Source organism: Neopsephotus bourkii, unplaced genomic scaffold, assembly GCF_033783945.1.
Source record: "Neopsephotus bourkii isolate Nb327-2 ecotype Australia unplaced genomic scaffold, CSIRO-AGI_Nbou_v1 NB_301, whole genome shotgun sequence".
NCBI lineage: Eukaryota > Metazoa > Chordata > Aves > Psittaciformes > Psittacidae > Neopsephotus > Neopsephotus bourkii.
In genome coordinates, this window is record NW_026900810.1 from 314,518 (window position 1) to 341,161 (window position 26,644).

General features: G+C 44.9%; 2 protein-coding genes across 2 annotated transcripts; both read right to left on the reverse strand.

The window, feature by feature from the left end:
* Positions 1–9,483: 9,483 nt before the first annotated feature.
* LOC133208902 (disintegrin and metalloproteinase domain-containing protein 20-like) lies at positions 9,484–11,879 on the reverse strand. Its single transcript, XM_061347144.1, has one exon. The coding sequence runs from the start codon at positions 11,877–11,879 to the stop codon at positions 9,702–9,704; it is 2,178 nt and encodes a 725-aa protein (XP_061203128.1). The 3' UTR covers positions 9,484–9,701.
* Positions 11,880–16,488: 4,609 nt separating this feature from the next.
* MED6 (mediator complex subunit 6) lies at positions 16,489–25,245 on the reverse strand. Its single transcript, XM_061347137.1, has 8 exons — positions 25,121–25,245; positions 21,596–21,755; positions 20,493–20,584; positions 19,654–19,736; positions 18,841–18,949; positions 18,287–18,402; positions 17,532–17,559; positions 16,489–16,992 (listed from the first exon to the last, which is right to left on the reverse strand). The coding sequence occupies exons 1-8, from the start codon at positions 25,140–25,142 to the stop codon at positions 16,862–16,864; spliced, it is 741 nt and encodes a 246-aa protein (XP_061203121.1). The 5' UTR covers positions 25,143–25,245; the 3' UTR covers positions 16,489–16,861.
* Positions 25,246–26,644: the final 1,399 nt, after the last annotated feature.

Consider the following 26,644-nt stretch of genomic DNA (forward strand, 5'->3'; position numbering starts at 1 on the left):
GGGGCCCGGCCTTCCGAACCAGCCGGGCTCCCGCGGTGGCTGTGCCATCGGGAGCGGTGCCGCGTGCGCGCCCGAAGAGAGGCACATCCTGAGGGCGGAGGGCATGGGACGGCCTGTGGAACGGCGCTTCTCCTTCCAGAGCTCGTGATGGGTCTCCCGGCAGAGATGGGCGAGGGCCGTGCCCTGGGGAGCATGGCACAGCGACTTCCTGCCCCATACATCACCTTTGCCCGGCACCGCTTTGCTCCCCAGATCAGGGTGGACTACTTGCACAGGTTAAGGAGCAGGAGAGATGTGACCTGCTCCCAGACCTCTTAACTGGCCACACAGCAACCATAGAATCATAGACTCAAATAGGTTGGAAAGACCTTTAAGATCACCAAGTCCAACCTTTACCTCACCACTGCCAAGTGCACCACTAAACCATGCCACTAAGGGCTTATCTACACGTTTCTTGAGCATTTCCACAGATGGTTATTCCGCTACATCAGATCAGTTAAGAGGCAGAAGCAAAAGCCCAATGCAGACAGGCATCGTGGACAGCATCTATGCCAACTCCTACTTATCCTGCAGTGCAATGCAGTGGTAGCCCTGTATTCAGAACCACAAATAGCACTTGAACTGCTGTACTGACCACCAATGCTGGGAACAATATTAACTATGTCTTCCAGAAGGTGCTCAGTTTGAGGATTTGAGAAATTTCCTCAAAACTCTACAGAACAGGTAGTTACCTACATATAAAAGGCAAAGTAGTTCAACTAACAGAGGACCCACTTTAACCTGGGGCTCCTTAAACTGGGACTCCTGTACCTCAGGGAATTCTTAGGAAAAAGATAGCAAGGCAAAACTTATCCTGTTATTTCCTTATTAAACTTTATCCTCGTCTATTTCAGCACAAGCTGCAAGTGTAGCAATGCAATGACAACATGGAACAATGAAGAGGGCCAGGTGCAATTAAATCACCTAACTGCTTGGTGCTATTAGGACAGCCACATCTACACGGGAACTTTTCTGATGAAAATGAGGACCAGGTGCTCTGATCTTCAGTGTAACACTAGCAGTTTGCTTGTTCTATATTGTAGAGCAGATAAATTCAGGAGTCCGTAAGTGCAAATAATCTTGGAATGAATGCAGTCAAAAAATATTTGTTTAACAGGGAGAGACAGCCTGGGTGCTATGGTGAAATCAGAAACAACAATATTTCAATGACAAAATCTTAGGGAGGGAACTTGCACATTTTATACAACACATGCTCATCTTGCTCACATGGCCTAAGCAGAAAAAGGAACAAAATGCACAGAAATACTTCTGTCCAGAGCTTGCTGAAAGCTTCCTCCCATTTAAGTCATGTTTTTTTAGATCAGTCATTAAACATAGAGAAAAATGTAAACTGCAGCGTTTTATTGCTTTGTCTTTTCCAAAATTACGTTTGCAAGTAAGCTTTTATAAGATAAACTGTGCTTTTATTTACACCTTTGTCTCTTCAGTATGCAGGTCTGTAAGTAAGAACTCTCTCTTAAATGTTTCTGTGATCTCAGCATAGACCTATACTCAGTAATTTATGGTATACTATCAATGAGCAAGAGCAGGCCATCAAGGTGTCAGCCTGAGACTTTTACCACTGATATTTATGTATTTAAAAAGCAAAATAACTCTGCCAGTCTTTACTAGTTCTGCATAGCTACAGTTGGAAGGTGCTGGCTGTAGTGCTTGCAGTACTTTTTACTTTCTCCATCTTTCCCCTCATCCGCATCCCCATTGTTTGTCACCTTGCCTTCAACATTGTTTGTTTGACTGTTAGTTTTCAGAGGAACAACCACCACCCCACCCAAAAAAAAACCCAAGAGTCTCAGGTTTTAAGGAATACATTTGGGTTGTGAGTCAAAGGACAGTTATCCTGTCTTTTGAATAAACACAGGATTAAGTTTTCTTCATCTAATCGAAGCCATCCACATTCTTTCAGGACAATAAGGGTAGCCTGCTGAACAAATAATGCGTTACCTCATTTCCCCAGACAATATAAATGACAATTTAAAGACCCATTCACTTCAGACAGAAAACCATGAAGAACTGTAAATCACATCCTTTGTACTTTGTATCAAATCATAATGTAACCAGCCCTTTTTGGATGCACAACAGAATCATAGAATCATAGAATAGTTAGGGTTGGAAAGGAGCTTAAGGTCATCAAGTTCCAACCCCCCTGCCATGGGCAGGGACACCTCACACTAAACCATCTCACCCAAGGCTCTCTCCAACCTGGTCTTGAACACTGCCAGGGATGGAGCATTCACGACCTTCCTGGGCAACCTATTCTAGTGCCTCACCACCCTAACAGGAAAGAATTTCCTCCTTATATCCAAACTAAACTTCCCCTGTTTAAGTTTGAACCCATTATCCCTTGTCCTGTCACTACAGTCCCTAATGAAGAGTCCCTCCCCAGAATCCTCATAAACCCCCTTTGGATACTGGAAGTCTGCTCTGAGGTCTCCAACGCAGCCTTCTCTTCTCCAGGCTGAAACAGTCCCAGCTTTCTCAGCCTGTCTTCATATGGGAGGTGCTCCAGTCCCCTGATCATCCTCGTGGCCCTCCTCTGGAATTGTTCCAACAGTTCCATGTCCTTTTTATGCTGAGGACACCAAAACTGCACACAATACTCCAAGTGAGGTCTCACGAGAGCAGAACAGAGGGGCAGGATCACCTCCTTCAACCTGCTGGTCACACTCCTTTTGATGCAGCCCAGAACATGGTTGGCTTTCTGGGCTGCAAGTGCACACTGAAGCCGGCTCATGTTCATTTTCTCATCAACCCACACCCCCAAGTCCTTCTCTGCAGGGCTGCTCTGAATCTCTTCTCTGCCCAGCCTGTAGCTGTGCCTGGGATTGCTCCGACCCAGGTGTAGGACCTTGCACTTGGCATGGTTAAACTTCATGAGGTTGGCATCAGCCCACCTCACAAGCGTGTCAAGCTCCCTCTGGATGGCATTCCTTCCCTCCAGTGTATCAACCGAACCACACAGCTTGGTGTCATCAGCAGACTTGCTGAGGGCGCACTCAATCCCACTGTCCATGTCAGCAACAAAGATGTTGAACAAGACCGATCCCAACACCGATCCCTGAGGGGCACCACTCGTTACCGGTCTCCAGCTGGACATTGAGCCATTGACCACAACTCTTTGTGTGTGGCCATCCAGCCAGTTCTTTATCCACTGAGTGGTCTATCCATCAAATTGATGTCTCTCCAATTTAGAGACAAGGATGTCATGTGGGACAGTGTCGAACGCTTTATGCAACTCCAGGCAGATGACATCAACTGCTCTACCCCTGTCCATCAGTTCTGTAGCCCCATCATAGAAGGCCAACAAATTGGTCATTTCATTTGGGAAAAAAAAAAAAAAAGAAAAAGAAAAACCATAAAGGAAAATGTGTACTCTAAAATCATAAATGTCATACTTGAGAGCCAGTAAGAGTTTACCATCATAATTTTTAGAGTCACTAATGTCTTTCTTCCCAAACATTGCAAGTGTTGGAGTACTTTATTCTGCCTTTATAGAATGCTTGCTAGAAATGTGGTCTTTGCTTCCCAAATACAAGTAATTCCTTTGGTAGCAGACAAGTGCATTATAGCCCTTAATCCAGAAATACCAGTCCTTTAAAATAAGTTTTCACTATAAATCTAGACTACAGGCTCCTCTTTATGCTGATCTGGTTGAAAGATCTAGTCACTGCTGTAATACCAGCAGTGTATTTATTGCATGTATTTATTACAATTAATAAAAAGTAAACCCATTGAATGGTATTTCCACATCCCTCATATTTTCTCACAAGTTAGCCACATTTTATCTCATATAAAAAAAAAAAAGAAAATACAATGCTTCTCTGTGGCACTCTGTAGAGCTGCAAGGACACATTCAGTAAAAGTTCTAGCAGCAATCATAAAGTAAACCAAGAGAAATCCCGTGAGACAGATAAAGCATCCGTCAAATGCTGGAGGAATTCTTGGTGGGGGAGACTTGCAGAATAGTTCCAAACATTGTAGAAATCCAGTTAACTTCTGCAACCTCACAGACAGCCCCTCTTTGTGGCAATAAAATACACAGCATTTCTCAGAACCCAGCAGCAAAAGCACTGGAAATTTTCCAGAAATAAAAAAAGACCATTTATTCTTGTGAAATGCAAAGTTTGGTGTCACTACACTCTTGACATAGAGCTGATGTTTCGGAAATGTAATGCTTATTGGCATGATCAGAATAATACTTCCCTAATGTCTCCCCAGATGAAAACCCTGTTCCTTATGATCTACCTCTCATGAAGAGCCTGGAAACAGCTAGAAAGGCTTATGTCACAGCTGGAAGGGTTTATGTCACAGCTGGAAGGGTTTATATCAGAGACACCTACATCTCACTACAATACCTGTTTCTTGTTGCTTGCATGTCCCCCATGTGAAACAAATGGAGAGTGCAAGAGCAATTTTTTCTCTTTGGTTATTAATGAATGGCAGAAGTAAGACATTCACAAACACCTCTCCCCCATCATTGAAAGAAACATTACATGAAGGAGTAAATTGGAGCAAATAATGTATTTACACCATTCTTTAAGAAGCTTACATTTGTAAACTGTTGCTATGAAACACGGCAGGGGGGTTGGAGCTAGAGGATCTTAAGGTGCTTTCCAACCCTAACTATTCTATGATTCTATAAAAGCTATACCTATGGTTTTTCTAACTACTTCAGTTTAAGAGCTCAAGGTGCAAAGAACAGCACGCCATACCACCTACATTTATTAACTTGGAATCATAGAATAGTTAGGGTTGGAAAGGAGCTTAAAGTCATCTAGTTCCAACCCCCCTGCAATGGGCAGGGACACCTCACACTAAACCATATCACCCAAGACTCTGTTCAACGTGGTCATGAACACTGCCAGGGATGGAGCATTCACAACCTCCTTGGGCAACCCATTCCAATGCCCCTCTACCCTCACAGCAAAGAACTTCTTCCTTATATCCCATATAAAACCTCCCGTTTAAGTTTGAACCTGTTACCCTTTTTCCTGTCACTACAGTCCCTAATGAAGAGTCCCTCCCCAGAATCCTCATAAACCCCCTTTGGATACTGGAAGGCTGCTATGAGGTCTCCAACGCAGCCTTCTCTTCTCCAGGCTGAACAGCCCCAACTTTATTAGCCTGTCTTCATAGGGGAGGTGCTCCAGTCCCCTGATTGTCCTCGTGGCCCTCCTCTGGAATTGTTCCAACAGTTCCATGTCCATTTTATGTTGAGGACACCAGAACTGCACAAAATACTCCAAGTGAGGTCTCACAAGAGCAGAGTAGAGGGGCAGGATCACCTCCTTCAACATATTGGTCATGCTCCTTTTGATGCAGCCCAGGATATGGTTGGCTTTCTGGGCTGCGAGCGCACACTGCCGGCTCATGTTCATTTTCTCATCGACCAGCACCCCCAAGTCCTTCTCTGCAGGGCTGCTCTGAATCTCTTCTCTGCCCAGCCTGTAGCTGTGCCTGGGATTGCTCCAACCCAGATGTAGGACCTTGCACTTGGCATGGTTAAACTTCATAAGGTTGGCACCAGCCCTCCTCAAAAGTGTGTCGAGGTCCCTCTAGATGACATTCCTTCCCTCCAGCGTATCAACCGAACCACACAGCTTGGTGTCATCGGCAAACTTGCTGAGGGCGCACTCAATCCCACTGTCCATGTAAGTGACGAAGATGTTGAACAAGACCGGACCCAACACCGATCCCTGAGGGGCACCACTCACTACTGGTCTCCAGCTGGACATTGAGCCATTGACTCTTTGTGTGTGGCCGTCTAGCCAGTTCTTTATCCACCAAGTGGTCCACCTATCAAATTGATTTCTCTCCAATTTAGAGACAAGGATATCATGCAGGACAGTGTCAGATGCTTTGCACAAATCCAGGCAGATGACACGAACTGCTCTACCCCTGTCCATCAGTTCCGTAGCCCCACCATAGAAGGCCAACAAAATGGTCAGGCAGGATTTCCCCTTAGTGAAGCCATGCTGGCTGTCCCCAAGCACCTTGTTGATTTTCATGTGCCTTAGCATGCCTTCCAGGAGAATCTGCTCCAAGATTTTGCCAAGCACAGAGGTGAGACTGACTGGTCTGTAATTCCCTGGGTCATCCATTTTCCTCTTCTTGAAAATGGGGGTTATATTTCCCTTTTTCCAGTCATCGGGAACTTCAGCTGACTGCCATGATTTTTCAAATATGATGGCCAGCGGCTTAGCAACTTCATTTACCAGCTCCTTCAGGACCCACAGATGTTTTTCATCAGGTCCCATGGACTTGTGCACTTTCAGGTTTATAAGACAGCCTCGAACCAGATCCTCTCCTACAGTGGACCTAGGGTCTTCATTCTCACAGTCCCTGCGTCTGCCTTCCAAGACCTGGGTGGTGTGGTCAGAGCCTTTGCCAGTGAAGACTGAGGCAAAGAAGTCATTCAGAACCTCAGCCTTCTCCAAATCCAGGGAACCCAGTTCTCCTGACAGCTTCCAGAAAGGGTCCACATTGTCCCTAATCTGTCTTTTATTTGCAATGTACCGATAGAATCCTTTCCTGATATCTTTCACATCCCTAGCCAAGTTTAATTCTAACTGGGCTTTAGCTTTCCCAACCTGGTCTCTAGCTTCACAGACAACATCCCTGTATTCTTCCCAGGCTGCCTGTCCTTGCTTCCACTTTTTATAAGCCTCTTTTTCCTTCAGAGTTTCCTCAGCAGCTCCTTATCCATACAAGGAGGTCTCCTGGCCCTCCTGGTGCACTTCCTTCTAGTTGGGATGCAACACTCCTGAGCTTGCAGTAAGTGATCCTTGAATATCAACCAACAGTCTTGGGCCACCCTGCCCTCTGGGGCTATATCCCATGGAACCTTACTAAGCAGGTTCCTGAAGAGGCCAAAGTCTGCTCTCTTGAAGTCCAGGGCAGTGAGCTTGCTGCATGCTCTTCTCACTGTCCTGAGGATCTCAAACTCAACCATCTCATAATCACTGCAATCAAGGCTGCCCTGGAGCATCACATTTCCAGCCAGCCCTTCCCTGTTGGTGAGCACGAGGTCAAGCATGACACCTCTCCTTGTCGGCTCCTCTACTACTTGCAGGAAAAAGTTGTCTTCCACAAAACCGAGGAACGTTTAACCCTGACCCACAACCTCTCTGTTGACTGCTCACCTGTCCCCAGACAGAGTTCCATACTCTCCAGCCTATCCCTAACATAAATAGCAACTCCCCCTCCCTGTCCAATAGGTCTGTCTTTTCTAAAGAGCCTGTAACCTTCCATTCCAACACTCCAGTCATAGGAGCCATCCCACCATGTTTCTGTGATGCCTGTTATATCATACCTCCGCACACGTGCACACATCTCTAATTCCTCTTGTTTGTCCCCCATGCTATGAGCGTTTGTATAGGGGCATCTGAGCCGAGCTCCAAATGAAGCCGGCTCATTGGCTGGAGCAGCTGGAACATCTCTACGTTGCTCTGAGCATTTATTAGAGGTGCTGGCGCTGACTGGGTGTGTTGGGATGGAAAGATGCCCCACTCCCCCAACACACCTAGTTTAAAACTTTCTTGACCAGTCTGGCAAGCCTACCAAAACAGCTCTTCCCCTTAGACTAGCTCCACCAGCCCCCAGTAGACCTGGGCTCTTGAGTCCCATGTTCTAGATACCCAAACCCCTGACTATGGCACCACCGTTCTAACCATTCATTAACCTGGCCAAGCCTCCTCTGTATCCTGGAGAATTCACACAAAGACAGTCTGAGCTCCAGAGGCCCTAACCACAGCTCCCAGGGCTCTGTAGTCCTTCTTTATGGTCTCCAGGCTACTACTGTCTATATCACTAGCACCCACATGGATCACTAGAAGGTAATAGTCAGTGGGACTTACTAGACCAGACAGCCTCTCTGCAACATCCCTGATCCATGTCACTCATAGACCACACACCTCCCTTGAGAATGGGTCAGGCTGACAGATGGGTACCTCTGTTGCTTTCAAAGTAGAGTCCCCTACCACTATTGTCATGGTTTAAGCCCAGCCGGCAACCCACAACCACAGAGCCATTTGTTCGCTCCCCCCACTTCCTCCCCCTGCTCCTGGAGGCATGGGGAGGAGAATTGAAAGAATGTAACTCCCACAGGCTGAGACAAGAACAGCCCAGTAACTAAGGTATAACACAAACCACTGCTGCTGCCACCAATGATAATAGTGATAAGGGAAATAACAAGGGAAGAGAATACAACCACTCATCACCTGCCAACTGATACCCAGCCTGACCTGAGCAGTGATCTAGCCCATCTGGGTAACTGCCCCCAGTTTATATAGTGGGCATGATGTGCTGTGGTATGGAATACCCCTTTGGTCAGTTTGGGTCAGGTGTCCTGTCTCTGCTTCCTCCCTGCTTCCCCTCCTCCCTGGCAGAGCATGAGACTCAGAAAGTCCTTGGTCAGAGTAAACATTACTGAGCAGTAACTAAAAACATCGGTGGTATCAGCGCTGTTCCTAGGCTGAAAGTCAAAAACACAGCACTGCACCAGCTACCAAGAAGGAGAAAAAATGACTGCTCCTGCTGAACCAAGGACATCTATGACCCATCACTTTTTCCTGGCAGCACCAGTAGTGATCTTGTTTACCAGTGCATCAGCTGGTCGTTCATGTTGCAAGTGTTTCTTTGTTAGCCCCCTGCAGAACTGCAAACCAGATTTAGGAGGAAGCCCCTTGCTTTTAATTGTCCTCTTCCTCCTTTTTTGTTGTTTTTTCTTTGTTACTGTTTCCCAGCTTCCCGGGTTAACGGCCTCCTTCATTCCTCCATGAGCTACAGGGGACGCTTGAGGCCTCTGCACAGTTTGGGCCTGGAGCAAGCATTCCTGCTTCCTCTCAGCTTCCCTGACATCTTGTAGCCTGTTGAGACAGCATCCCGCAGCTCAGGTGCTGCTGAAGGAGGACCTCCACCAGGGACAGAGCGCAGCCCTGCCCACTGTGCACCTTTCCCTCACCAGAGCAGTGCAGGCACTCTCTACACCCCGAGCTTTGTGCTGCAGCCTCCCCTCTCATCGGCTCTGTCTGGGTGCCTCCGCTCGCCACCGCAGGGCAGCCAGAGCAGAGCTCCCAGACCGGGCCCTGGTCATAAAGCGAGTGCTCACCATCCCGCTCTCCTCCCCGCACAACTGCCTCGGCCCGCCCTGGGCGCCGCGCTCCCTGGGGCAGGTTTTTACCCACTCAGGGCTGGTGCCGCTCCTCCTGTCTCCGCCCCCTGCGAGTCCCTGCCCTCGTCAGCGGAGCTGCCGGCTCCTGGGCAGACCCTGTTGAGGTCTTGGGGCTCCCTCGGTGGCTCTTGCCGCCCTGAGTTGAGGCTCCTGGAGGCTGAGCTTCATTCCGCTCCGGTGTTGAAGGCGCCCTCTCTCGAGCCACTCACCTCAGTAATACAAATAAATACAAGTACTATAAAAAAGAAACAAAGTCAACATTTATTCTGCATTTACTGATCTCACATGAGGTTAAAACTGTTCAGAATGTGTTGAATTATTTTGATGAATTAGCAGCTGGCTCTGCTCAAGGGAGATTTCCCCAAGAACATCCAAAGCTACTGCTTGTTGGTCTTCAGAAGTGCTTTTTTTGGTGGATTTTAACTCACCAGCAGGTGTTTTCCTTTAGGAACAACTGTATTTGAAATAACTGCTATCCTCTGTGGAATTGGGCTCTTTTCCTCCTAAGCCATGCCACTATTTGCTGTCGATAAACTATAATAAGGGTTACTCCAGTAATAAGGTGAAAAAGAGTACTAAATAGTATTACTCCTCTTTTTGCTCTCCGAAGAAGCCCCCTGACTGGAGGAGGTCCACTGTCAACGCTACCTCCATATCCTTTCAATTTGCAATACGGAGGAGCCCAGCCATACCTGCAGTGGCAGTTCTTGTGATTGTTACACACTCCTCTGTCATGACACTTTGTCATGTTACAGTTGTAGTTCAGCAGTGATACACTGGTACACGTCCTGTTGATACAAAGCATATCACGACCGCATGGCGTGCCATCTTCCACAGCTCCCACATCATCTACTGGTATCCCTACATGGTAGTCAAGACCCCAACACTTTTTATGTCCAATAGGGGTTTGGACTAGCGTTACGTGGTCCAACAAGAAAGGCAATTCGTTTAGGTTTTCACACTGGATCCTACCACATAAGATATTCTCCATACTGCATTTTGTAAAATGGGCACTGTCACGAATCCCACAGTTCCCAAAGCGGTCACCTTGAGTATTCACTGCTTTGAAGCAATCTAATGAAGCAGCTCTGGCTTGTTTGCCAAAGAGATGCTGGCACTGTTTGTGGTGGGTAGAACATTTTCCTCGATAGCAGTAAGCTCCATCTTCACAAGGGGCTCCATCTTGGATGTACGAATCTTGTGGGCACTGAGGGGAAGTCCCATTGCAATACTCTGGCAGGTCACAGACACCAGTACTTGCTCTGCAGACCTTTCCTGCTGGAAGGAAATGACATCTCTTGCAGCATTTTCCAGAAGCACAGACTGAATTTGCAGTAAACGTGCAATTTCGGTGACAACAAGGATCCTTTCTGCAGGTTGATTCTGAGCCACAGTCACACTGCTCTCCGTTTTCTACTATCTTATTCCCACAGTATTCACGCTTCATGGTGTAGAAAGTATCGGGCGCTGGTGGTTGACGAATGCAGTTGGAACCATGCGCAACAAAGTCAAAGTAGTCTTTGTAACTGCAGTCACTGAACGCATCCGTGTCAACATCAGTTTCATACATAATACATCTCTTTTGCCTGCATTTACAGCCCGGTTTATCATGGCTCATCCCAAGATTATGGCCCAGCTCGTGGACAAATGTGATAACAAATGAGGACAATTTCCTGTAAGTGAAGGAATCAACTGCTGCTGACCACTGGTTATTACACACGGACCCTAGGTACGCCAATCCCAGGCTCTTTCCAAAGGCTTGAAATACAAACAAGTGAGCAACATCGTGGCGCATCCGCGGAGACAGGTCTGACCTTCGCCATTTGTTAAAGTCATAAAGTACATGACTGATAGAGTTAGTAATGTTTATAGGATTGCTTTTGGTCCAGATCTCCAATCCCACAAGAAACAGCCGAACAGAAAGCTGTCTGTACAGAGAGTCTCCAATGTTGATGACTTCTAGGACTTGCCTCAAGACCTCGGATTCGTTCCTGCCCGACCTCACAAACCGTGCGTTGTCCACGACCACTGCTATCTTCACGTACCTGATGTGTGTCCACCAACCCTCCAACGCCTCTTCCTCCTCCTGCACTGCCTGGGGCTCCTTGAGCCAGGGCAGCAAAGCCTCTTGGTGCTGCAGCTCCTGCGGGGTCAACCCGCAGGTGGGACCCACGGGGTTGCTGGCCTCCATGCGGTAGAGGATGTGCCAGAAGGCCGGATCATCAGGGATGGGCTCAATCTCATAGGTGGCATCCTCTACCCAAAGCATGCCATGGAGACCCCTGCCACAGTTGCTGAGCGCCACCATGGAGCCAGGTCTCCCCTGCACCTCTCCCTGGTAGAAGCACGTGTCATGAACGAAGGGGTGCTCCTCCCAGCGTGTCCCATCCTTGCCGTAGGTGACCAGGGTGAAGGGGTGGGAAATCAGCCCTCGCCTGGGCTGCAGGCGCAGCACCCACGGCTGCCCATCCACCTCCAGCCAGTAGGAGACAGCCAGGGGGTTGGTGTTAGCCCGAGCACTCAACTGCCGCGGCATCGTCCTCCACATGGAGGTGACACGCAGGCCCCCGGGCAGGTCCCCTGGAGCAGGAGGGCACCCCACCAGGCCCAGCAGCATCAGCAGCCTCAGCAGTATCGGCAGTGCCTCCATGACTGCTGCCCGGCCCTGCCCCACACCCTGCTTTGTGAGGGTATGGAACCTAGAACCACGCCCAGGGACCCACCCCGAGGCCTCCAACTGCTCCTCGGCAGGGAGGAGCAGCACCGGCACAGCCCACTTTGCCTCCTCCCCGTGGAAATCTTTGCCTTCTCCCTGTGCAAACGTACCCCCAGGCAGCAGGGTGCCATCTCATTACCTTGGGACATCCATCTCCTCCTCCTTGAGCATGTACAGAGGTTCTTGCGGGGCAGGAAGACCGGTGATCTTGTGCTCTCTGCTCAGACCCATTAGTTGGTTAGCCTGCCACAAGCACGTTCACAGCTTTTGTAATCTTAAATTTCAAATTAATGGATGTTTCTCCTTTCTGAGCAGATACAGCAAGGAGCAGCCCCAGCTCAGCTTCACACCCCCAGTCAAAGATGTTAGACCACAGAGTAAAACCTGTTTTGATAGCTCAAAGGCTAGCTTTTGCTTTGCTCACTTTTTTTATTAAAGGGTAATCTGTGAGTGGAGATCAGGAACAGGCTCTTTCTCAAGCTCAAAAGTGCATTTGGACAATCTTAATGTCTGAAATGGAAAAGTACAGAAATACTAGTCTCCTAACTGGTTACTAGGACATAGAATTCCTTAGCACATTTTCTTAGCATGTACCTTACTATAACTGCTGCTGCCATACACATGCACACCAAGTAGAAAGGTAAAACCAGGGAGGAATTAAATTCCACTGTGCTCAGTAACGTAGAGGCAAACTAACAGCATGAAGGATTAAAGTATAAAGCCTACCACTGATGCAGCAGCCATTTTTCCATATCATAGCCTTTCTAAAAGTTAAGTGTTCGCAGAGCACTGGCAAGAGAGCTTACTGGTATGTCTGCCACTTAGCTGCCATCCATGTTTTGGGGAGCAGCTCCATCAAGACACAGATACAAGACAGTGATCTGGATTGCGCTAAGACAGGATCTCCTGTGCGGTACAGCTGTGCATACTGTTTTTCAGGCACATAGTGCTGGGATTCAACATAGCCACAGCTGTTACCTTTTGGGTACTCTCCACAACTTTCAGTACTGAGACCATGTTTGGGATGAGTCCAGCCCTTACCCTTCTCAGGTGCAGGACCACCCCATCTCCATCTCAGGGATCCTGCCTTTTGGCACCAGCTTCTGGGTGCTGACCATCAATCACCCTGGTACAGGCAGTAGCACTTAACATTGTAAGCTGCTTGAGACAGGCACTGCCTCTTAGAAGGCCAAGCACTGAGAGAAGCAGCTGGCAGAGCGCTCACAACCCCCCCTCTGCTGCCTCCTGCCCCAGGGTTGTGAGCAGGCTGGGACCTTGAGCTGGACACATGGCAGACCTAACCAGAAAATGTGGAGGCTACCAACAGCTGACCAAAAGGGTTTCAGATGCTGTGAACTGGTACCTTGCTCATTCATTGCAAGCGTGGCCAGCATGAGTAGTGGACACCTTGTAATACAGTACCTCAGATCAAACGAATGAAAACAGGATTATGCCTGCTTCTATTAGTAACTTCCTAGATACTCATAATTGTATATTTGAAATTTATTACTGCTTTACCTAAAATTGAACAAACTCATGACCTGTGTAAGCCTTAGATTTGTTACTGGTTTTAATTTTAAAACTACAGAAACAATTACTTGTTGAATAACTGTCTGGTTTTAATTTTAAAACTACAGAAACAATTACTTGTTGAATAACTGTCTGCTACTTTTCAAGTACCAGTTTTTAATTCCAGAGCTGTGAACTACATCAGATTATGTCTTCTGAAGCAAATATAACTATCATAGAAAAATGCTGTTACATAATCTTTGTGTGCAGTGTCTGGAATGCTATTTTTAAATGCATACTTCTGCTGTATGCTCATTCCTGAAGTTATAGAAAAGGCCCTACTAAATCACTCTGCCAACATGCTAGAGGTATGTCTTATCCCTCCTCCCCCCAAGGTTGCCTGCTACTTACTTTCTCTTTTAATATGAACATAACTATATATAGTTAGGACTAGAGAGTACTCTGGTTTCATTGTCAAACTCATGTCAGGTTATTCTTGGAGGGGAAGTGTCAGCCTAAGTTTGTGACACTGCATTGAGTGCTTCAACAAGCCCTTCAGCACTGAGGTTACATAAAGAGATAGACTGTTGTGTTCAGATAACCAGAGCCTTGCACTTTTGTACTGTGATAAGGTAAAGATTAAAGGGGAGAGAGGGAAGGATTCCCATTAGATGGCAGCAGGGAAAAATGACTCACCTTACAGTCAAAAAGGTATCGCAGCAATCCATAGCTACTTCAACTGCAGAAATGTCTGGCAGGGGTAACTGGCATTCTCATGATGCATCAGTGTTTTTCAGTCTTGTAGCCCCCTAAAACTTTCAGTGAAGGTGCAAGCTTCTATGGAATCGAACCCTACCAGCAAGAGGCTTACTTTTCTCACCTTAAGTTTTTAGGAACTGGACACAAAATCCCAGCAGCCTTGTGAACTGCAGGCTGAAATCCACTGTCCTGGCAGAAAGAAATGAAGCCGCCTTACTGTTGAGTAATCAGTTATAAATCATAAACCATGCCAGCAGGAAAACTTCTTCTATCACCCATCCATCTATGATCCACATTAGGCTACAGAAGAACACTTGTCACGTATTTATTTGTTCTGTGCATGATTACAGGGCCAAAGCAACTCTTCACCAAAAAATTCACCTTCCTCTCCAAGAAAACAAAATAAAACAACCCCAAACTGACTTGAATCTTGAATGCCTACTTAGCATTTGCTTTGACACTGAAAAAAATACCAAAAATGGAAAGGAGTGTATCACACTGGCTTTTTGCTCAGAAGCCATCTGTTGGTTCAGTGAAGACACAATCTATTTGTGTAATAAATCTTCACCATTTTTCTCACAGGGAACCTCCATGTCTCAAGACAAAGCTAATGTCTCCCCCTTTGCCTTGTCCCTCCCATTGCCTACACTCTCTAACTTTGCTCTGGCAAACAATGTGTACTGACTCTCCAAACAGCATCTAACTTCCTTTGCTAGGAAGAGGTTATTAAAGTATGTGGGGAGAGCAGGAAAGAACAGGCAGGAAAAACACACAGGCTGGTCAGACCTTACTCAGTGAAAACTTGAAGACAATGGTATTTCTGCTGTATACGAGACACCATTAGCTTTACACAGTGAATTGAGGTAGCCAGACTGCTGCTCTTCCTACAGTTTGGCTGGACTTCTGCTTGTATGTGTATATATACACCTGTATACTTACTTGGTCACGTGTATACACATTTATATGCACTTTCAGGCTCTCAGGAGAAGATTTCTGTTAGAGTTCTAGGTAATTTTTAGCTCCTGCTACCCTGTGATTAAAGCCAAGAAAAGCCCTTTTGAAGTCTGAATTGTTATTACGTAAGAGCAAAAGGTAGAGATAGCTCTCCTGTGCAACCAAAACCAAATCTCCTTTATGCAAAGGAAAGTGACACACAGGACAAATAGAAGAACTGCTTACTTATTTCCCTTTTATCTGTAAGATTTACAAATACTGAAGGTCCTTTGGAGGACTTTGGACTTCATAACTCAGGCTCCAAACCAAGAGACAGTATATAAATACCAGAGAGGCTTAGGATCTCACACACTTAAAAAACATTACTGACTACAAGATAGCTGCTTAATAGCTTTTTGACAGTAAATTAGTTGGAATTTAACAGTAATATCTGACATGTCACTTCAGTTAATAACAAAGCTCACTTAGCTGATAAAATTATTTGGGCTGTCTTGTTAGCAAGTAACAAGATATTTCAATCTCTCATCCCCTCATATGGCAAACATTCAGCACTGAAGGACGCCTACTAAGAAACTGACCATTGGTAACATCCTTTATGACTTTATCACTGTATCATTCTCTCAGGAAAAGGTCATTCCCCAGAAGAGGCTTATCGTATTCAAATGCATTGTTTCATGCATTGAAATCATTTTCTATCCTCTCAATAGCTCAGATGTTGGCACTTTAACTCAAATGGGATCAGACCAGAAGCCCATCCTATACAGCAAAGTGTATAGCTGTCAGTGATGTTTCTCTTCAACTGCCCTACCTCCTCAGGTCTAAAAAGCAGATGACTAATCACGGTGATCAGATGCAGTATGCACAGAGCAGATGCAGCAAGAAAGTGCTAGAAGTACAGAGGAACAGACATAACATGTATTTGAGTTACACTGGAAAAAGAAATATAAACAATGTCACTGAATGAGCAACAGGAAGACATTTTAGCCTGTTTTATGTCATCATAAATATCCCTCACAGCCTACTAGCTTTTACAATAAAAGACCAGCTTAGCTATTAAGTAAAAGGAGCAGCCAGGAATATTTAGAGACTGAGGGCAGTCTGACATCAAATTCCATGGATTTGAGCCTCCAGTTATCAAATCTTTTATCTGTATTCCAAGCACGCTAAAGGCACAGCAATTTATAGCAGGCAGCCTAAATCCTCTAGTTGAACGTTTTTCCCCTCAGAATAGCACAGAATATATTCCAAAATCCAAGCAAAAAAAAGCTGCTAGCACATACAGCACATTTGTTACTAACAAAGTAAGCACTTAAGAAAGGCATTCCAGCAACCAGCATTTTTATTTGCCAAGAATTGTTTTTTTAATATATATAAAAGTTTTTTTACACAGGAAACCAAGACACAAGGGATGCAAGAGCCTGTGAAGATTTCAGGAAGCTGCAAAATATGTCCATGTAAAAACCATTCTCAGCAGCCAACATTCAAAAATCAGATGAAGAGACTGACAGCACCTTCTTTGAGGCATCTCACAACCTGACATTAACATCTGAGTGGCAAGGTTCTATAGAAAAAGAATTTACAGGGACTTCAGGCGCTGAATCATTAGTCTCAGTGGAAGGGCTTAAATATAAAGAAAGGGGAGCAAGAATATCCCATTTTCCGGTACCAATCCAGATGTGCAACAACTTCTACCTTCACTGGAGTCTCATCCGTTTTTCCGGTGGTCCTTTAGCACCAGCACTCTGCTGAGTATTCTTTGCAGTCTCTTTTTCCTCTTGCTTGACAGCTTCAGGGGCTGGTTCTGGTTCCTTCTTGATTTGGTCCACTTAAGAAGTAACAGCAAAAGAAAGTTAAACCTCCAATTTTTATTACTAAAACACGACTCAGAGTACTTTGAAAACACAGTTGATGTCAAAGGGCCAAAATTAATTTCAAAGATTTAAGAATAACCAAAGATTAAACTCATACCAATACTGGTAAAAAAGCAGACCAGACTGAAGAAATACAGTTCACAGTTTTCCTGTTTTGAGGTTGCTTATGATCAACTCAAAGCCTTCACATGCTTTCTTGAGCTTACAGCACCATTCACAAATCACTAAGATGCTGGACTGACTAAACTGTTCCCTCATTTTCCCTCCTTCTGCTTTCAAAGACCATTTCCTGCATTTGGACCTTCAGGCAATACAGTTTTACAGACAGAAAGGGCAAGAGTAGAATACATATTCTTTTTTAGTGAAAATTTTTCAGTTTAGGAACGACAGAATTCCTAAGCAGCTCGCAGCAGCAAGGAGCTTAAATGGCAACTGGAAGACATTTTTATATAGAGCCTATTTTTTAAGTCTTGTGAAAATATTAGAGTTTTACCTGGGATAGGCTTTTCTCCAAGTTTTTGCTGTGTGGGAGGAAGAAAAAAATAACACATTAGCAGGACCAGGGCAATAGTTCTTAGCCTGCCTACTATACATAACAGTTGATGGTAGAATTAATCACTAAATACACTTTAAACAAAATCCAGTTAACATTTTATAACATCCAGTTTCTGCTCTGACAACTGAAAAGCACTAAAGCAAAAATTACACAGCCAGTCTTTCCCACATCTGACGAGTGAACCATTTTGTGAGTTGCTGTAAACATCATTTCTGTTCCTCCCAAGCAGAAGACCTGGTGGAACAAATGGCTACTAGAGATGATCAGAGGTAATTACAACTTCCCAGAATGCCAAGAATTTCCACACTAATTAATAACCCTCAAAAACAATAGAGTAGCTAAAACAAAATAGCTGTGGTTGCTCGATTTAGCTCATAAAGCAACAAAACTGGAAGCAGTAGCAAAACCCGATACCTGACAAGAACGGACCCTCTGTGATTAGGTAAGGAATTTGTATAAGAAAATTCACCCTCACAGTTTTGCCAAGGTCTTAAATGACTCCTGCAATTACAAAGGGGAATCCTACACCATTTGAAAGGGAAGGTCAGAGCCTTCCATTTCAAATTTATTATGTAACTCATGCTACCATTGCAGAAAGCACACAGAATTCCCATTCAGTTTCAGCTGTTCAAGTGCTTCTGACTGCCTTACATTCTAAGTTACAGAAATACTATGGCTTGCAAGCACCATACCTGAACAAATTTGGGTGGAAACTTTTGTCTTAGGTCTAAAAGCAAAGCATCTACCCGTTGCCTTTGGAAAATAGAACTTGGTTCTTCTTTCTTCTTGGCTTTTGGTTTAGCTTTCTCTACAAGTCACAGAAATGCAGGAGAAAGCTGTATTAGAAGTTCTGTCCACTTTGTTGTATGACAAGCTGGTATTCATCCCTCCTCTAAAATTCACCTATGTATTCCCCTTGACATCAGTTTGGGTTTTTTTTGTGGAAGACACATTAAGGACAGTCCTTACTTCCTAATAAACTGATCTGGCTTCTGAAGATGTAATTTGGTCTCCAGTGGGTTGAAGATTTCCCCACTCTGTTGACATACAGCTCACAATTTTCATCTCCCACCCATGTCTCGATGTTCATTCCCACCAGCACAGAAGAGCAAGATTCCTGACTGGGAGCACTAACTTAGTCAGACAGACACTTGACCTTATCTCTACACCATCACTTTGCATTGCCTCAAGGTTTTCTGCATTACCTTTCCCCACCAAAGTACACAGGAACAACTAGGATTCATACCTCGTTCTTCTTGGTCTTTGAAATGCCACCAGTAGCCCTTGGATGGGTGATAGCGACAGTAGGACATGGCTTCTTCAAAAGCAGACTGAATTCCATGCACTGCAGTGAGCTTTCAGAACAAGAACATAAGGCAGTGTTCAGAGTTTAAGGAAAAAATACCGTATAAAATTTTGAAAGAACCGATTTTAAAATTAATATTCTGTATTTATTTTTGTTCTGGGAAGGGAACTTGGGACTTTTGGACCAAGAATGTAATCTCTTCAATAGGCTCTTACATGACATTTTCTGAAGTGCTTTTCTAAACTGACAAGAAGAAAAACTTACAAAAGCAGTTGCCTACTAGAACAGAAAAAATAAAAAATCAAAACATAAGTGCCCAATTTAAACAGAAATACCACATCAACTTAAAAACATAAGCCTCACTTAAAGAGAAATATTACATTCCCTTAACAGTGACATTCCAAAGCAAGCTTCACTGTGTATTTAATTACTATTTCACATGCACTTGTGATGTAATTTTTCTTTTGATTATTCAAACTTTATGCTGGTGTGCTAATTGTGTAGCTTCAGTTAATTCTGATCCTTCATCCTTAAACAGCATATCCTAATTTCTGGACCATACTGCATGCTTGCAAGATCTTTCATTTCCAGGTGGGATGTACACCATATTCACTGGTGGGGTTGTTTTATGTTACTGTGTACTACACAAGATCTTTCCTCAAAACAGCAAAGGAAGGATTTAAACAGCCTGAGGAACACCCAGAAGTAAAAGCAGATACAAACCAGTATCCATCAAATGCACGAAACACTTACAACTCTGGAATTAATAACAGACCCTAAGTCAGGTGCCTGATAAATCACTCCAGCAATAATATAGTAGTCGGCCAGTGGAATAACTGTGGGGAGGAAAAAATAAAAAAAAAGAACAGAGAGGATCAATTTAAAAGCTGTGGCTGAAGACAGGGTATTTGTTGCTGAATTTCAGTTTTAACAGCAGAAATCACAATATTCATGACCAGATTTTCTATTCATAACCTTTTCCTTCAAGGTGCTTTATTTGTACCTTAGCCACAGACTGATAAAGGGGGGAAAAAAAAACCCTCTTTTACTGCAAGAACCTAATTAGCAGTGTAACAAACCCACAGTTAAAGGTGGAAATAGTGCAGAATAAGAAAGTGATACGACACACACAGAAGCATGAAAGATCCCTCTCCCAACCTAATAATACTGTGTTTTGAAGAATCATAAATCACATACTAGCCTCTGCAGATGATTAGCTAAAACTGAACTAAGCTCATCAGCCCCACACAAAGATATAGTTAGCTTTATATTCAAATAATTAAAATGAAAGCTTTTGCACAGCCTAACAGATAAATACGCTATGGTGTGATGCTATTATCCATTTTCCATGGCAAAACATACCACAGGGCAGCAATTTCTCATTGCACTCTTCATATTTCACCACCAGGTGGCAATCCCTGCTATAAGCGCACTAGAGGTCACTCTGCTAGACAAAGTATCTCCACCAGAAATCCTCATACCCTTTTATTCAGATTTAAGATAGAGACAGCAGTGGTTAAACACCAATAAGGAACAGACAAAAGTGACTAACTGACCAGCCTTCTCAGTGGTGACCAGAATTGAGACCTTACCTTGTGTAGGAGACTGCCTTTGCTGCTTTCGGATAATGAAGAGAATGGGTTCTTGAGCATGAAGAAGAATGTACTCCACTCCAACCATCTGGCTGAAAAAGAAGCAACCAGAATAACTACCTTCCTCAAAGCAAAATCTGTAGAATGTGAAGAGCTACCAAAGGGCCTGACGGTAAAGGGATGAAGTTCTGATGCTCTAGAAGCAATTCTATATAATGTGCAGTAAATAAAGGCATAGAATTTTCTGAGGTAGCTATCAAAACCTAGCTGCAAATACGAAGAGTCAGTACAACTTAACAAAATATCTAAGTAGAACATGTTAGCAAACAAATAAATAGCAAGAAAGATAACAATCTGTCATCACAGACATGTCATTTAAAAACAAAGGACCGGCATATGATGTGAACATGTGTGCCTGACATGAAAACCCTTCTACAACCACATCTGAGCACAAATGCCTTTACCAACAAACTTTTAGCTCAGTTTGCACACTCCCTATCATACTGTGGAGCCTTTAAATAGTTCTCAAACATCTCACTTGTGCTCAGTGTAGCAGATGGGGAACTGCAAAGAAAGTTAACTTGTACATGCTGTAATCTCATTACAAAACCATCTGTGATCAGTTTATTTACAACACTCACTACTTTTGTTATCTATACTAAAAAGCTAGCTCTTTGAAGGAAATTAAGTATGGCACATAGCTAGCAGGATATAGAAACACAACTACTTCTGAATTCAAAGTATCCCCTATCATAAACCCTATTCACCATAGAAAAACATTTTTAACTATATTAATGCTACTCAGGTTCTGTTGAGCTGGAAGGATGAGAGAAGACAGCTTTTCTAATTCAAACATCTAAAAGGCAATTTACTGGAATCTCAGAACACGCATAAATTGCTTCCTGCTTAACACCTCCTTCAAATGGCATATGCGGAAGTAGAAGACATCCAAATACAAAAAAAAGCTGGGCTCCCTAGCAAGGGGTAGGACTAAAAAGCACAGAACGGAAGAGGCTCCCAGCATGCTTCCGTTCAATCATCAAAGTCTCTGGATGGAGGGACAAAGAATGCTGTACAGGAAGCAGTTCTAAATGACAACTTACTTCAAATGTTCCAATGTCATCCGCTGCATCTTGACAACTTCATTGTTACATGTTCGGTCATAGAATGGGTTACTTCGCTCTGAGAAATAGTCCAACACACTCCCATTGTTTAATATTGGAATCCAGGAGCTGTCAACCCAGGAAATTCCCAAAAGATTATCTGAGAAGAGAAACATACATTGAGTACCAAAGCAGCCAGAAGCACTACAAATACCTCCAGGAGTAAATTGCTACCAGTTATTGATTACAGCAGCGGAAGGAGGTGCAACACAGTCTCACACAAACCAGTTCTAATCAAAAATGTTGTTTCAGTGAGCTGAAATAATAACTGCTATCCTTTAACCTTCTGCAGATCTCCTGTAGATAAACAACAGAAATACAGTCTTTTCTTAATTACTGCACCTTTCTTTCCTTCACCACTTGTTGCTGGTGTACCTTTATGTCTCAAGAACATGAGGAGGGTCTGTGTGCACATATGTGCACGCTGTGTTGGTGGGAGTCATTTAGCTCTGATACTGCATACAATAGTATCATGCTACATCTACTCAGTAATATTATATGCAGTTTATTCTATGAAACATGGCATTAGCTGAGTCAGAAGACAATCCAAAGCATGGTTCCTTTCCAAAGCTAGGTCTCTGGTAAGTAAGTTGAATTTGTTAAGCTGAATTAGAACCAGCTGGGGGGGAGTGTAGGTTGAGCCTACCCCACTAATGCGACCAACCTGATCCTGGTCATATTTAGAACAATTTATTTCTGAGAAAAAATAGTTTCAAAGCTGTAAAAAAGGATGCTGCAAAATAAGTAAAACACTGCAGAGATCTATTAATTAAACAGAGAGTTTTCTTTTGCTAAAGTAAATGAGCAAACTACTCAGTGAAACAAAATAGTGGCATTGGTAACATTTCTAAGGTGTTGTTATTAAAACGTACATCACTATGATATGACAGCAGCTGATACTGTTATGTTTCAAATATGCTATTTTTTTTATGTGGGTGAAGTCTATAATAAACAAAAAAAAACCCCAAAACAGCAGACAAAGTTGCTATCTTTGGGCAGATGTTTTCCAGTAATCTGGAACAAGATATTTATTCCTGACTACAGTTAATCTGCCAAACTGCCTGCAGCAAATTGCTTATTCCATAACTCAGTGGTATTACAGAAATCTAATTACAGAGTAAAAACAACTGCATAAAAAAGGCAAGCTTTTTGAATGAAACATATTCTATAAAGGTTAAATCATTATATGCTGGTTAAGTTCCTACAGGTTTGGGGACATGTGAATTAAAATCCCTGGATTTTACTATCATACTGCAGCAAAATCATGTTCCTGGAGAGACCAAAGAAACCAGCATCAGCAATGGGTTCCACGGTCAACAATCTACTAACATTGAAGATCCACAAATCACCTTGAAAAGCACTCTGAAATTCAACCATTTTCAATTGCTGCAGCAGTAAACAGAATTTCCAAGACACAAGAAAGCAGGAAACAAAGGCTTAGAATTAAAAACGTATCTGGTGAGAAGTGATTAATGACTGAACTGAAATTCCCTTCTTGCAGGAACACATTATATGTTCAGGCATTATACATGTACCCAGAATTCCCACTTAGCATTTCACTGAATTTTTTTTTACTTCTGTGACAAGTCAGCATGCTCAAGGATGAGTGGATCAGTTCCAAAAATGCCAGCTCATACACTATTAGTAGCTTCTCTGAGGAACAGTTAATAAAGTAACACTAGCTGCCTAGCAAAAGGAAAATGCAGCACAGTCACACATAAATCATTTTTGCCTTGTTAACCTCAGAATTGCCAGCATCTTTCACAGAACAAGAATCTAGAGCCATTCACGTTACTTCACATACACTATTGTCTCTCCTCACTATAAAAAAGGAAATCTCAGAATCACAGCACTGAGATTCACTATTAAGTACATAGACTGTGTTAGTGCTGATTATCCTAAATGCTTTTCAGGACCATAAGACAAGCTTTCCTTCCCAACAAACTCCACAACCTGAAGTGCTTGCATTCTTGCCACAATAGATGTTCATACTGCATTTCAAATACAAACTTTTCTTGCCTGTGTGTTTCACAATAACTGCATTTCTCAAGAGGGATGTCAGCCAGGCTTTATTGTTTTTATTTTATTATTGCTATAATACTGCATATAAACTGTTAAGTGTATTATAAAAAGGAATATAAAGCTGGGCTCAAAGGCTCAATTATCCATAGTTACTTAGTGCCAGTATATATAATTGCCTTTATAACAAGTAAGATTGTTCTCTTACACTATTCTTAGAAAAAAGGGGAGGAAGAACAAAACCACCCTTGAACCTGACACTCCTTCCCACCAAGAAGGGAGCACTTCTCTTTATTTTGGGTATAAGAAAGAACGGATGGTGTTCCTGCATCAGAGATGCAAAAGTGCTTGTGACAATACTGTCCTTGCTGTATCTCAAACAAGGCAGTCAGAAAAGCAAACAGGGCTGTAAGATTTTGAAGAAAAAAAGGAGAAATTTCTATGACATGATCGAAATTAAACCCTCGTAAGATTCCCTGCATACCTGCTCTTGGCCGTTCCCTGAGACTCCACAACAGAGATTCTCAGTATGATCCCATTCAGACACCCTTTCGGAGAACAATAATTTCCTTTGCCATGCCCTCTCAACCCCCTTTTTCACCCACAAAGTTCTAACTCTTCACAGTAATTTAAGCTGTATTTTGTTACAGCATAAATTTTCTTTAATACTTCATTCAAGTACCACTGCTTCTTCAAAACATCCCATTAATATCCCTGAATTCTTACCCAAACCTTTCTTGTTCTCAGTTACTTCAGCCTTCTTTCTGACTTTCCTAACACCTGCCCTGGCTCATCTCATCCACCCAAAACCCAGTTAAAATCACCAGCCTAACTCACTGCTTTGGTCCTGTCCAGGTCCCCACACATAAGTGTTTCCCACTTCCCTTCACACTCCAGAACTAAACTCTTTTTTGACAGTTCACTCATGTCACCTTCTCATTCCACCTGAAGAGGAAGCGGCGTAGCAGAAGGGATGCTTGCTTTCACACACATCCCCTCCCAGTCCATGACAAAAACTGCTTTTTGGACAGGTTTTGATCCCAACCCCTTACCGGGATACAGATACATTCCCAACGCTACTAAACCGCTTGTGCAGAGCTTCCAAAGACAAACAACTCAGTAGCTCCGCTGCCCTACAGAACACTAAGGCAGCAGCTCTGTTATCCTCACACCTCTGGCCACATCGCACCATCCTGTAACTGGGAGTCTCGTGGGAGCGAACGCCGATAGCACAGCAAGCTCCAATCACCCCAGGGCCCGCCAGCCCTGCCCGCGGAGGAAGCACACCCCTTCTGGCCGGAAAGCAGCCCCGGCCGCCGGGCAGGGCGCACGGCTCGACACGGAGGTGCCGGAGCAGGGGATGCCCGCCCAGCAAGCAGCGCGGCGTCCCGGGAGCCCCAAGCGCCAGAGCACGGCCCAGCACGGCCCGGCCCGGCTCGGCCCTACCTCGGATGTCCACAGCCGCCATGACCGCGCCGCTCACTTCCGCCCGGCACCGGGCACTGGGAGCAGGTGAGGCTAACGAGAGGGGTAGAGCGGCGCCGGCAACAGAGACGGGAGACTAGAGCGGCACCACACCCGGCGGGGCGGGGCGAGGGCGGGGCCTCCGGCAGCTGGGTGGGCCAGCCGCGGTGAAGGCGGGGATAGGGATGGGAGTGGTCATGGGAATCGAATGGGGTGGGATTCAGTGAAATGGGGATGGAGAAGGACAGGACAGGACGGGACGGAACGGGTTGGGGTGGGGATGGGGTGGGGATGGGATGGGGTGGGATGGGATGGGATGGGATGGGATGGGATGGGATGGGACGGGACAAGACGGGACGGGACGGGACGGGACGGGACGGGATGGGATGGGATGGGATGGGATGGGATGGGATGGGATGGGATGGGATGGGATGGGACGAGACGAGACGAGACGAGACGAGACGGGATGGGATGAGACAAGATGGGGGTGAGGATGGGTTAGAACTGGGTGGGGTGGGGATGGAGTGGGACTGGACTGGACTACACTGGATGGGATGGATCGGGGATGAGGATGGGTTAGAATTGGGTGGGGTGGGGATGGAGTGAGACGGGATGAGACGGGATGGGATGGGTTGGGAAGGGATAGGATAGGACGAGACAGGGATGGCATTGGGTGGGGTGGGGATGGAGTGAGATGGGGTGGGATGGGACAGGACAGGATGGGTTGGGATGGGTCGGGATGGGTCGGGATGGGATGGTGGGTCGGGATGAGGATGGAATGGGATTGGTTGGGGTGGGGATGGAGTATGATGGGATGGGATGGGTTGGGAAGGGATAGGATGGGATGGAACTGGGATGGGATTGGGTGGGGTGGGGATGGAGTGAGATGGGGTGGGATGGGACAGGACAGGATGGGTTGGGATGGGTCAGGATGGGATGGTGGGTCAGGATGAGGATGGAATGGGATTGATTGGGGTGGGGATGGAGTATGATGGGATGGGATGGGTTGGGATGGAATGGGATGGAATGAGGATGGGATGGGATTGGGTGGGATGAGGATGGAGATGGGGATGGGATGGGATTGGAAAACATCCCTTGTCCCTGCCCACAGTTGCTGGGTAGGGAAACATAAGCATGCAGCGAAGGGTTGTGCTGCCCCAGCCTTCCACTACAAGTGCAAGGTGACCTGCTCCTCACCCACGGGTGATGCATAACCAGAACGATGGCATTAGTGATGAAAACTAAATGCATTTTTAATGCTAATTCTGAGCTGTCTGTTCAAAAACAGAGGTGCAGATATTCCACAATCATCTTCAACTGACCATGGCTCTCTGGTGATTGCCAGTCACTTTCATAATGAAAGTGACATGGGCTGCAGGTTCCCGCTGAGTGTCACACCCATCCTGGTTGTTGGCTGGGGTAGCCCTGATTTATATTGCCATGTGGGAATAATGCAGGACGTTTGAGATCACACCATCAGAACACTGCATGGATGCTATCCTGAGG

Excerpts from the sequence above, each read along its gene's own strand:
- LOC133208902 (XM_061347144.1), bottom strand. The coding sequence starts at position 11,879 with ATGGAGGCACTGCCGATACTGCTGAGGCTGCTGATGCTGCTGGGCCTG.
- MED6 (XM_061347137.1), bottom strand. The coding sequence starts at position 25,142 with ATGGCGGCTGTGGACATCCGAG. Across the intron at positions 21,756-25,120 it reads GGCGGCTGTGGACATCCGAG|ATAATCTTTTGGGAATTTCC; the intron begins GTAGGGCCGAGC and ends TTCTCTTCTCAG. Across the intron at positions 18,950-19,653 it reads CTGTTATTAATTCCAGAGTT|CTCACTGCAGTGCATGGAAT; the intron begins GTAAGTGTTTCG and ends TTGTTCTGAAAG.